Source organism: Syngnathus acus, chromosome 8, assembly GCF_901709675.1.
Source record: "Syngnathus acus chromosome 8, fSynAcu1.2, whole genome shotgun sequence".
In the NCBI taxonomy this organism is placed as follows: Eukaryota; Metazoa; Chordata; class Actinopteri; order Syngnathiformes; family Syngnathidae; genus Syngnathus; species Syngnathus acus.
In genome coordinates this window covers 7,290,563-7,301,867 of record NC_051093.1, presented here as the reverse complement: position 1 = coordinate 7,301,867, position 11,305 = coordinate 7,290,563, and the positions used below count along the sequence as shown (strand labels likewise).

At 47.0% G+C, this 11,305-nt stretch overlaps 1 protein-coding gene across 2 annotated transcripts; it reads right to left on the bottom strand.

The window, feature by feature from the left end:
- Window positions 1-211: 211 nt before the first annotated feature.
- Window positions 212-11,174, bottom strand: LOC119125221 (trinucleotide repeat-containing gene 6B protein-like). Of its 2 annotated transcripts, none has more exons than XM_037255486.1 (21): window positions 10,856-11,174; window positions 10,085-10,172; window positions 9,991-10,012; window positions 9,178-9,615; window positions 6,474-9,065; window positions 6,261-6,407; window positions 5,983-6,167; window positions 5,799-5,861; window positions 5,519-5,677; window positions 5,217-5,354; window positions 4,927-5,109; window positions 4,679-4,795; window positions 4,416-4,611; window positions 4,191-4,346; window positions 3,871-3,945; window positions 3,650-3,796; window positions 3,301-3,393; window positions 2,982-3,200; window positions 2,815-2,885; window positions 2,430-2,569; window positions 212-2,173 (listed from the first exon to the last, which is right to left on the bottom strand). In XM_037255486.1, the coding sequence occupies exons 2-21, from the start codon at window positions 10,139-10,141 to the stop codon at window positions 1,606-1,608; spliced, it is 5,766 nt and encodes a 1,921-aa protein (XP_037111381.1). In that variant the 5' UTR covers window positions 10,142-10,172; window positions 10,856-11,174; the 3' UTR covers window positions 212-1,605. The 2 variants fall into 2 exon arrangements, with proteins under 2 accessions (XP_037111381.1, XP_037111382.1); XM_037255487.1 differs by having other exon boundaries at window positions 4,416-4,593.
- Between the last annotated feature and the right edge of the window lie 131 nt (window positions 11,175-11,305).

Here is an 11,305-nt window from a genome sequence, read left to right as displayed (position 1 = left end):
TATTCGATTAAGTAGTCGGGTGACGTAGGTTGTAAAATAGGATTTGCTTTTGGAAGGATCATAGTACACGTAGAAGGGGACAGATGGACCCCCCCGTGCTTAATCAATGAATTAACGTCAGAGTCACTGTGGTGTCATTTGCAAGGTCAATATATATGCAAGCAATATATAAAAGGAATTTTAAAAAAAAGAATTGAACCTACAATGCACATTTAAAACAAGCCAATGCTTTATTAATATTGTTCTCATTAGTTTAAATATGTTTTCCTTTGTAAAATCTCGAAACAAAAAAAAAAAAACACTGAACAGGAGTGTTAAAGCCTGTCTTAATTTAAAACAAATACACATCATCAGAACATTACAAACATATGGTAACTCTGCATTTGTAAACAACCCAAACCCACCCGTCCCACCCCCTCCGCACAGTTTGATAAGATTTGGCATTTCCATTTTTTTTTTTATTCCCCCCCCTACGCATATGCCTTGACCTGTTTGTCTCATTAAAACGTTTTATCTTGAATTATTGCAGTTTGGACAAGAAAAATCTAACTCCACTAAAAACCACTTCTAATAAGTGAAAAAAACAAAAAAAGCATTAGTGCCAATATTCTTAACACAGTCAGCAGTACAACGAACACACAAAACAATTTGTATAGACCTTCTGTATAGTAAGCAGCCTTGCCTGCATTTCTGACAGGCAGTAACATGCACACACACACCCACTCACACACAAATTAACAGTGGTGGTTTAATCCACGTACTTGGTCTCAGTCCCACTCACACGTGTCCATAGTGTGGCAGATACTGTATCCACACGTGGAGAAATGCAACAAAGCCTCAATTGAACATTTATCACTGCAACAGTAACCAACATATTCAAGAGATAATAACAAGAGTGCGCAAGGTAAAACAGTAGGAGGTCCGCATTTTGAAAACAAAAACAATATTTTCACAATTCAAAAAAATTAAAGCCTGACTAGAAACTGGAAAAATATAAACAGACTTGACATACGCAGTAAGATGCAGTTCTGCTGATTGCATGGGTTTGAATTCGTGTCATTTTCGGGTTTTTTTGGTGTGTGAAAACAAATTGCACTTCTCACATGAGTTTGAAGTTTTCTTATACAATGAAAAGGTAATGCTGTGTACGGTGCCCTTCTTTCAAAAGGTGCACCTGAATTTGGGTGTATGAATGTAAATCTATTCAAAAGTCTTCCATTTTTACTAAGCACAAATACAGTCGAGTCTTTCAGACTTACCATTCGTATTCAGTTTTCAAGTCTAAGCAGTTGAAATCTTCATCTGTGGAAAAAAAGGCTGTATACAACTAACAGTCCCTGCGTTTATTTATATATATATATATATATAATAGCTTAAGTCTGGCCACAAGAATGTGTGTAAGCATGTCTCACATTTCTTCTTTATGCGTGAGCACATTGATATGCAAACAATGTATATGCATATGCACGTGTGTGTGTGTGTGTGTGTGGACATTAATATATGCATATCTGTAAATGTGTTGATGTGCTATCGTAAATACATCACGTTATCCCAGTGTATGCAGAATCAGTGTGTCCAAACCTACGACGGGGGGAGGAAGGCTCTTCAGATCGAATCGGCTCCACCGCCCAGCAAATCATCTGGCAGCAAAGCAGCAGGACTGTCCATTTGGTGCCTCTCCTCCATTTGCGGTGCCCCCCACAGACTGCCGCCGTGGTATCCTGCAGCCATGCCGCCCCAAAGTCCGGACCTCCCACATTCTGCTCCACCGACACTGCCCACCCCTCCTGCTCCATTGGCGCTCCACTGGGAAAAAATCCCCAACCCGGGTCCTTGGGCTGAGGTTTCGGAACAGCTACTTGCACCGTCGAGACCCTGCCAACCAGAACTCGGGGACAATACGCCGCTCGGACCTACGGCGCCGCTTTCCACCCCGCCGCCGCTTCCATCTCCACCTGAGATGCTGCTCGCTACTGCCCCGTCGCTTCTTGGAGAGCTGGCCTCGCTTTGGGTCACTGCGGTGCTGGTTCCGGGTGAAGCCTGCGTACCGGCAGATGCTGCCCCTCCCGTGCCAGTCACATCGGCGCCCGCGGCCTGGCAATGTGCGAAATAGTGAGCAACTTCTTCCTCACTCAGGAACTCTGCCAGGATTGTGGTGTTTCCCAGTACACACCTAGAAAGAAAGAAAGATACGAGTCATTTAACCATCAGAATCCTTTTCTGAATGACAAGACCTTTAAATGATGCCCCATTATACACAATTATGACTCATTTGCCACAGTCATGCTTCTAACAGGATTTCTTCTTTTTTTTTTTTATAAACATTCTGCTGTTGGCTACTGCGACCAGCAAATTTTCAATATTTACGTTATGTTCTAGACAAAAATATTTTGGGGCTGACAGATTGCATTAGTGTTGGCTCAACCTACATGTGTAATGCACCCTGTGCCTTGGCTGCCTCATGACGGCTGCTGTAGCGAATGAGAGCATTGCCCTGGGTAAGGCCAAGGTGAAAGGTCAGAAGGGGACCATGCTGCATGCAGATCGTCTTAAGCGTGGAGCCATCGATCTACGGGGGGAAAAAAGAATACGAGTGAAGTCTGTAAACCTGATTGAGGTATGCACAAAGAGAGAAATATGTGCGCAAAGATGATTATAATCATAACAATATGTCCAACGTCACAATCCAAGCAGCTGTCTGGTCTTGTTTGAAAATGGAGATGAATGAAAGACTCGGGGGGTTTAACATGTTCTGACTCAACAAGGATTCATCATTTTGGTCTTTGGAATGAAATTGTTTTTGATTCCCCTTACTTGCGGTGTCAGATTGCTCAACAGCAACCAGGAACTGCCTCTTGATGCCACACCATCACTCCAAGCTGTGCCTACCAAAAAAAAAGAAAAAAAGGCAAATATGTGAACACGACATATCTGAATAACGAATTTATCTTAGCTTCCAGGCTCGCGTCAAATTACAGTACCTGGCCCAAATCTTGAATCTTGCTTAACACCACCACCCCCACCCCAGCCCCGGGCTATCCGTGGGCCTACACTTCCCCAAGGAGAGGGCGTTCCTTGCTTCTGATTGGTTAAGCCGGGAGGGGGGCGTGGCAGCTGTGAGCTGTTGCGATTGGCCTTCCACCACTTACTTTGTCCGATGGGATCGGGGGGCCAACTGGACTTGTATTCCGAGTACTTTGCTGCGGAGAAAAGGGGTGGCGTGGAAAATAGGATGTCAGATTTGTATTGCATCACCTCAACACCAATAAGCAAAAATTTAGGAACAAATATTCCATTTACCTGTACTGTGTGCTTTACTGAGCGGGTTATCTGAGGCACTGTAGGGCCAGGCACCATGTGAAGGCAGTGAGGTGTTGAGGGCAGGATTTGGCCCTGTTCAAATCAATCAGAGAGCATTGATGTGTTGCAGTTATGACGGCGAAAGGTGAAAACAGGCAGCAGGCCTCAACTCTCGCCCATTCTCCGGAGAGAATGGTGGAGTTTAGTGTAAAGCGTCTTATTAGGCAGTTTAGGGAGGGATCAAGACTTCCAACCAGACTTGAGAAAGATTGTCATTTTAAGACCTTGTAATCTACTCTCTCCTTTCAGTACGCACGTGTAGCTTTGCTCGAATCATTTCTCGCCATACCTATGTTATCTCGCAATAACTGATGGTCGGAATCGGTGAGGGTTGGGGGTCCCGGGGAGCCGAGGACACTACTGGAGGTCATGTAGGGGTCGGAATCAGAGTCGCCGCTATTTTGCATTCCGTTCCAGGGGACGCCCGGCTGGAACTCTATCATCATAGAAGAAAAAGAAGATTTATTCATTAATGCTGCCACTCGTTTCATCCATGTAAAACTTACTCACCTGGTGGCCAACTGGATGTGGAAGGCTTGTTGCCCATTTTACTCCCGGGGGTGCGCTGCCAGTTTTCTGAGGAGCCTTGAGAGAGAATACCCAAAAAGAGTCTCTTACTGGACATAAAAAGAGCCTCCACTCACCTTTCATGCAATTGTTAAAAATGTGTTCAAGAAATAAAGACAGGCAAATAAGACTGTGGCTTGATAGCATTTTGATTCAGACTATTTTTCATTCAATATGGTTCATTAAAATACACTGTCAATGAGGATGAGCTAAAACCAGATTGAGGTGGTAAAAATTCAGTGACAAACCATCTGTTGACCTACCATTTTTGAGAAGCGTCGAGTCAGGGGGAGATGGCGCTGGGGAATGTCCCTCCATCATCCATTTGAAGCGAGACTGCTGCCCTCCAATGTCCTTTATCCCCCCCATCATGGGACTGCCGAGTTCCAATCCGGACAGGTTACCAACTGGTGGGAATCCTGAAAACAAAAAATATATATATTTAGCGGCATATTTACCTAAAAAGAAAACGAGCGTGTCGCGCTCACCAGAGTACATCCCTTGCATTTTGGAATGCGGGTCTGATCCGGGAGGTGGATACGAATCAACCATCGGCTGTTTCGAAAGACTTCCTCCAAGGTGGGAGGGGGATAATTTGGAGCTCCCCGCTGCAACTCCACCGTGTTGATGTCGCTGCTGCTGGAGGATTGCCACGATCCTTGCGAGCTGAGAATCAGAGAAATGCTGAATGAAAAAAAGGGATCGTTACTGCAGTTAGTAGGCGAGAGGTAAATGTCGTCTAATCATTTACCTGCTGTGGATCTGGCTGCTGTCGGAGCGGCTGCGGCTGAGGGAACTTTCGCTGGTTTTGCAGAAGCTGCTGCTGCTGTTGTTGCTGCTGTTGTTGTTGTAGCAAGAGCTGACAAGCCTGTGGGTTTACAAGCAAATTAAGTGAGATAGTATATGGAGGCTTCATGGGAGAAAACAAACAGCATCCACCGTTTCCCACCCGTTGGCATATAAAAAAATCCGAGTTCAATTTAAAATGTAGTCGTGTACCAGATGGAACTGCTGCACGTGGGGGTAGATGTTGCTAAGCATAGCTAATTGTTGTGGGGAAAGCTGAGGAGGGAACGCTCCTCCAGCAACACCCCCGGCTCCACCGACAGAACCGACACCTCCTACTCCTCCAACCACACTGGCACCAGGAGACGGCATCTGCTTCAGCACAGAACCCGGCACCTGCACATCACAGTGAAGGCAACAAGAGCGTGAGAAAACACAAAGTTGAATTGAGAGATCTTCCGTGATTCCTTCACTCGTAACTAAGAAGACCAGACATGACGGACCTGAGCAGACAGGAATGGATGAGGCACTTGAGCTCGAAGCCCTGGAGATGGGTTCATAGGATGCAAGCCAGGTTGGTGTATCCCTCGGGCCTGATGCATCGCTCCACCACTGCCAACATACATTCCATGGCTACCCATCTGCAGAATCAAAACAGTGTATTAATAATGACGGTGAGGGATTCAAAGAATTATCACATCACTCTTCAGGTTCAACATCTCTTGAAAGGACCAAGACGTAGTGACCCGAAGATGTCCTCAATGTCAAACCCTGCAGATGACCTTTACGAAACAAGTATTCGTACTTTTTCACCATAGGCGCCCACGTCAACAGGACCCATGTCTTTGGAATTGGACGTGCGATAACCTCCTCCGCTTCTTCCTCCTCTCCGGATGTCCCCGTTGTAGTCGGTCATCCCTCTCTTGTCTCCTTCCATCTTCTTATCGATGCCAGGGTCTTCACTCTGAGGATGAACAATGATGAAAGCAAATTGAGAGAGGGACACGGTGGTGATCAATGCTTTCACGACACCATTTTTTTGTTTTGTTTTTTGCATTAGCAAAGAAAGAAAAAAATAATATTACCAGAGGACCCATGTTGGAAAACTGCCGTGACATTGGATTTAGCCAGCTGTCTCCACTTCCACCCTTTGGGAAGAACATTATTGTCAGTCATATAACATAACAAAATAATAACTGATCCCTCAATATTCTAATAGAATCTGATATTAAGAGAAAACAGCTACTTGCAAGCTCAAATTTGACTAACCTTCACGTTCCCTCTCCTTCCTCCATGACTCCAGCCTCCAGCGTTATAGGAGGAACTACTTCCTTGGGAGCTGGCGCTATTCCAGATCCCTACGCCGCTGTCATCTTCCTCTTCCCAGCTCGGATGACGGGAGGCCGCTACGGAGCCTTCTGCCTTTGCACCCCAGGTCTCCATCGGCTTGGTACCTTCAATCAAACCAAATGAACAGTTAATACATTTAATTTAGCTATAAAAGACTGACAACTCCTAATGATAATACGTGATCATCTTTGGCTTACTTTTACCAGGGTTAGGCGACAGGTTGCCCCAGCTGGAGATTTTAGGATCATCGGAGTCACCCCATCTTGTCGCTGAATCTGAAGTCTGGTTCCAAGCGCCTGACCCATTCACAACAGATTGTGTGCCCCCTCCCCACATTCCTGGACCTGCAGATGGATGAAAGTGAATATTCAAATGGAATGGACAATAACAAGTCAAGTTGTAATGCTTACCAACTGCAACATTTGCGGAGTTGTTTTGCAAGCCCTGCTGTCGTCTGGGCGGCGGCAGCGCCGGCGCCTGCTGACCGTGGCTTTCGCCAGACGAGCCTCGATTTCTGTCCCACAAGTTCACATTTTTGCCACTGTAGTTGGTGGGATCTCCCCAGGCTGAAGTCCCATCATCAATTTCCATTTTGTGACTCATGGACTGAGGCGAGGGCTCGTCCCAGCCGCTGGGTTCCGCAGCGTCATCCCCAGAAATTTGGGGAATCGGGCCAGATACCCAGCCCGAACTTTGGTTCTGATTCTTGGGTGGTGGACCCCCGCCCACACTTCCCACGTTCTGTCGGTTGTCCCAACCTCCTTGTAGACTTCCTCCTGGTGCGTGGTGTCCCTGTGATTGGTGCTGCTGATTTGGGCTTTTCATTGCGGCGACTTGGTTGCTTGGTGACGGTGCCGCCGTGTGGTGCTTGGAACCCCCCCAGTCGTGCGAGGCTTTAACCACATCTCCCCCTCCCCATCCTCCCCGCTGAGATGCATTTTCATCCTGGTTACCCCAAGGGGATCCATCATCTGAGCTGCTCACACCTCTGATTCGTCCATCTCCCCAGCCACCTCCAGGTTTGGACTCACTCTGGCCCCAGTCACCCCAACCAGCTCCTTTGCCTCTTTCGGTTCCCTTCCACCCCCCTGGCCCTTTATCTTCTGAGCCGACAGGCCACCTGCTGCTCTGTTCTCCTTTATCCCTCCAATTTCCTCCTCTATGGTCCCCCCAGTGGTGCTCTTCACCCCGTCCTTTGCCCTGGTTCTCAGGTGGAGGATCACCCCAACTTATCGCGGCGTTTCCTTGACTGCCGTCCATATCTGATATCCTTGGCTTCTGTATAATCTCATCAGACATGTGAGAACCACAGTTAACTTGTGAAGCGCCACCATCCCATGAGTCCCTCACAGGAGCATGGTCACAGTTGACACTATCGGCGTGGCCGCTGACCGACTCATTGTCAGGATTTACCCTGGAGAGGTTCCCGGAACTGCGACTATTGCTGTGCATTGTTCCAGATGACAATGTGGAAGATGGGAGCATTTTTTCCGTTTGATTTGCAACCGCATGAGTGGTGTTGAGATCCCAGGCCACATTCTGACGAATCTGAGTCTGGCCCCAACCCGTGTTGGACAGAACCCTGGGATCCAGGTCAGATCGGTTGAGCATGCCGAGTAAGGCCACTTCAGTATCGGAGGTCTGGTTGGACGGCGCACGTCCTCCATCCGTTTTTGGCCCATTCCCGCTCCCTTCTCCAACAGTTTCTGTCCCATCTCCGCTCGAGGAAGCTGGAGCTTCACTACCAGTGCCTTGTGGCCTTGCGACCGGTTGTGCCGCACTTTCTATCCCTTTTTGATTGTCCCGAGCATTTTCCATTGTTGCAAACTTTGGTGATGCCGATTCTGGCAAAGCTCCAGCCTTGCTGCTCCCACAAGCTCCCGTTGCACTTGCGATTGCTAAGTCATTTGAACTTAAACATTCCTCCTTGTTTCCACGCTCCACTTCTGAGCTCCTGTCTTTCCACACTCCCTGAGATACCGTTTCGATATTTGCGCCCACGTCGCTCCTTGCCCACCCTGTATTGTCACCCTGGTTACCCAATCCCCCTAAATTTTGATCCTGTTCATGGATCCCGCTTTCTCCACCACCCCATTGCTCTTCCTGTGAAGCACCTGTTCTTGGAGCAGAGGTCGCTGCAGTCAAAGATTTTAAAGAGGAAGACAACGGACCAGACTTATTCACACTCCCCTCTTCTGCATCAGACTCTCTTTTGTCATCATCTTCTCCATTTGGCCCCGGTCCAACTCGCTGTGCTCCTTCACCTGGGTTTCCCGAGGGATGTTGTTGTTCTGAACTCGTGTCTAATTCTGCCGTCTCTGTGTGCTCGTGAGGGAGAGAGGTGACGCTGACAGGAAGTGGAGACAAATGTAGAGAAGTAGCTGAAGTCTTCCCCTGCACGAGGGTTGGCCAGGCAGAAGGGTTCACGTTGGGGTTTAAAATGGCACCGGGGAGATTGCCGTTGCCATCTGCGGGACTCTCTTGAGGTCCAGGAAGCAGATGGGAGACTTTGGAATTATAAAATGCTGCTGATCCCAATCCTGCCTCCGCCCGACCGGAAGTGGAGGAGCTCCATGTGACGCCGCCAGTCTGAACACATTCATTTTGTGACGCAAAAGAGGAAAGAGGAGAAGGAAAAGGTGGGGAGGGATTGTCCACTTTCCCTGCACTTCCTTCAACTGCTCCTCCTATCTGCTGGAGGTTCTTCTCATGACACGAGGCACTACTGTTTTTGTCACCAGGGTTACCGTCTTGCTCCTGCCCCCCTGCTCCAGATCCTTCAGAACTTAATTTAGCTGTGCCCTGGATGCTAGGCCAGCTGTCCAGATCAGTCCCATCCACGATGATCTTGTCACAACCCTGAGAGGAGGGCAGGCTGAAGGATCCTGCCCCCCATGTGGAATTTGCATAAATTGCATTGGTAGAAGATGAAGATGGCGAGAGAGCAGTGACACATGGTGAGGATGTCGTGTTGGGTGGTGAAGGAGAGGATGAACCCAAATCTAGAAGAAAAACATTTTGCAGAAGTTCATCTTTGGTTGGTTAAGCATCACATCAATTATTTTATTGATACTGTTTATTTGGGGGATTATTTTTATTATTTTTTTAAATTACCTGTATCTGTATTTGCATTGGAGTTGTCTGCTTCTTTTGAGGAAAGAGGTGATGTGGCACCCCAGGCACTGCCAACCCCAACCCCACCAGTGCTTTCATCTCCTCCACCTCCCCCGAGCAGCATGGAGGACAGAGGAGGCTGCCCTCTCTTCAGTAGCACTTTGTGGTCCTGCTGGCAGCGAAATCGCGGCGGAACCTCTCGGGACATGTATCGCTGCTGCTGGGAAGTTTGGTTTGCAGAAAGAGAGGAGGAGGAGGGCTGTCCGTTGGCCAAAGCAGTCCGCTGTTTTGCATTGTTCCCGCCACCAGGAGGAACTGGTGCAGAAAGCACAGGGGCACTCGAACTTTGTGGGGAGGGGTCAACAGGGCCAGGGCTGGGGGAGACTGAGGCAGGGCTGGTGGGTTGCTGGGAACAGGAGGGCTTGGTTGATTCTGGCACTGGAACAATAAAGAGTACTTTGGCTCAAGTCAGTGTCAAAGTATTATAAATGGGCACAATGCCTTTGGCAATGTTCACCGTGATCTCTTTTGTGATTGCTTTCCACCGGACTAACTTGTTCTATTGTTGTCTTTTCCGCAGCAGGTAATAAACTTGCAAAGTTGTTGTTTGGATTACAGCCGCTAGATTGGAAAATTGGTTTCTTATGTAGATAGCACACTTGGCAAAACTGTGTTTGTAATACAACAATCACAAAATCATCCTGACAAATTGCCAGGCCTCATGAATGAATGTATAGCATATTTGCAGAAAACAAAATTAAACCTTTTGGAGGTATTATGACAGAGTGAATAAACTTTTAGAATTCGATTTACCTTTGACGTTCAGTTCTGGGACCTACAAAAAAAAAAAGAGCAAATGGTTTAAGGTACAGAAACACAAAAAGATGAGCAATGAAAAACTATCGACCTTCGGAGAGGTTTCCTTTTTCTTTTTGTCGTCTTTCTTCTTTTTCTTGTCTTCCATTAACTGCGCTTCCCTTTCCAGATGCTCCTGTCTGTGAAGAGAACATAGTACACATAGCCACAAAATAAATCATTGAATATCTAAGAATTATTAAGTCTTGCAATGAAAACATTTTTGTTCTCAACTTGAAAATGCAATCCCTGAGAACCACACATGCAATGAAGCATCCTGCAATGGAAATTCAAACCAGCAACGTCCAGATCATGTATGGTCCTTACGACCAATACATTAGAACAAACACAAATATATAAACACATGCTATGAACACGTCCACACGTTCTTGTCCAATGTAACGTTGGATACTCGGGGCCACCACTGCTCGCTGCCTGCACGCATTGACAGGAAGAGCCCTGGGGGCAATGAGGGGGTCATGACCGTCATCTACGCCCGACAGATCCAGTCAGCACGTCAAGTCAATAAACCCGTTACTCAAACTGTGCACCCATTTTGACCTCACTTACACACAGAATAAATTCGGCCACAAAATACAAGCCAAAAATTCATTTAAAGATGACTATCCAGGGAATTTGATCGCCAATATTACAACATGGCACTTATTAATAACTGTTTATGATACACTTGTGTACCGCGTTACAACGCAGTCGAAGCAGACTCCAAAATGTCTTTGACCTGCGTAACCGCGGAGGTAACAACGACCACACAAACGACAAAAGATGCAGAAATATATTTAGATTAGGTTAAAAGCTGACTTACCTCGGGAATCACATGGGAATAAAGTGAGTCCCGTGCAAAATATGCTCGCAGACCTACGGGCTAGCTAGGTAAGCTAGCTTAGCGAGCTAGTTCTTCGAGGCTTTCAAGGCTAAGTTGGATAAGAAATGACATCACCAAAACGTGAATTGTAGGAAGGCTAGTATCCTTTTTGCACGACTGTAGTTCTCAGGCTGTAAACAGAACACACATAATAACCACCAGGTGAGTGACAGACGCTGTAAGATCTGTTAGTTTACTATCGGCCATTTTGCTTCTGTGTGGACTGTGAAGGTTTAGCCAAGCAGCATAACATTTCACTGGCTGGTTGTTGATCACCGAGGGGAGGAGAGATTGTCGTGCTGATAGCGTCCACTAGAGGGAGACGGTAAAATTGAGGTAAACAACAACGGCAACTCTTTGGGAGGAAAACAAACAAACAATTTAATTTAG

Excerpts from the sequence above, each read along its gene's own strand:
- LOC119125221 (XM_037255486.1), bottom strand. The coding sequence starts at position 10,141 with ATGGAAGACAAGAAAAAGAAGAAAGACGACAAAAAGAAAAAGGAAACC. Across the intron at positions 5,678-5,798 it reads TTTCCAACATGGGTCCTCTG|AGTGAAGACCCTGGCATCGA; the intron begins GTAATATTATTT and ends GTTCATCCTCAG. Across the intron at positions 4,612-4,678 it reads AGCAGCCAGATCCACAGCAG|CATTTCTCTGATTCTCAGCT; the intron begins GTAAATGATTAG and ends TTTTTCATTCAG.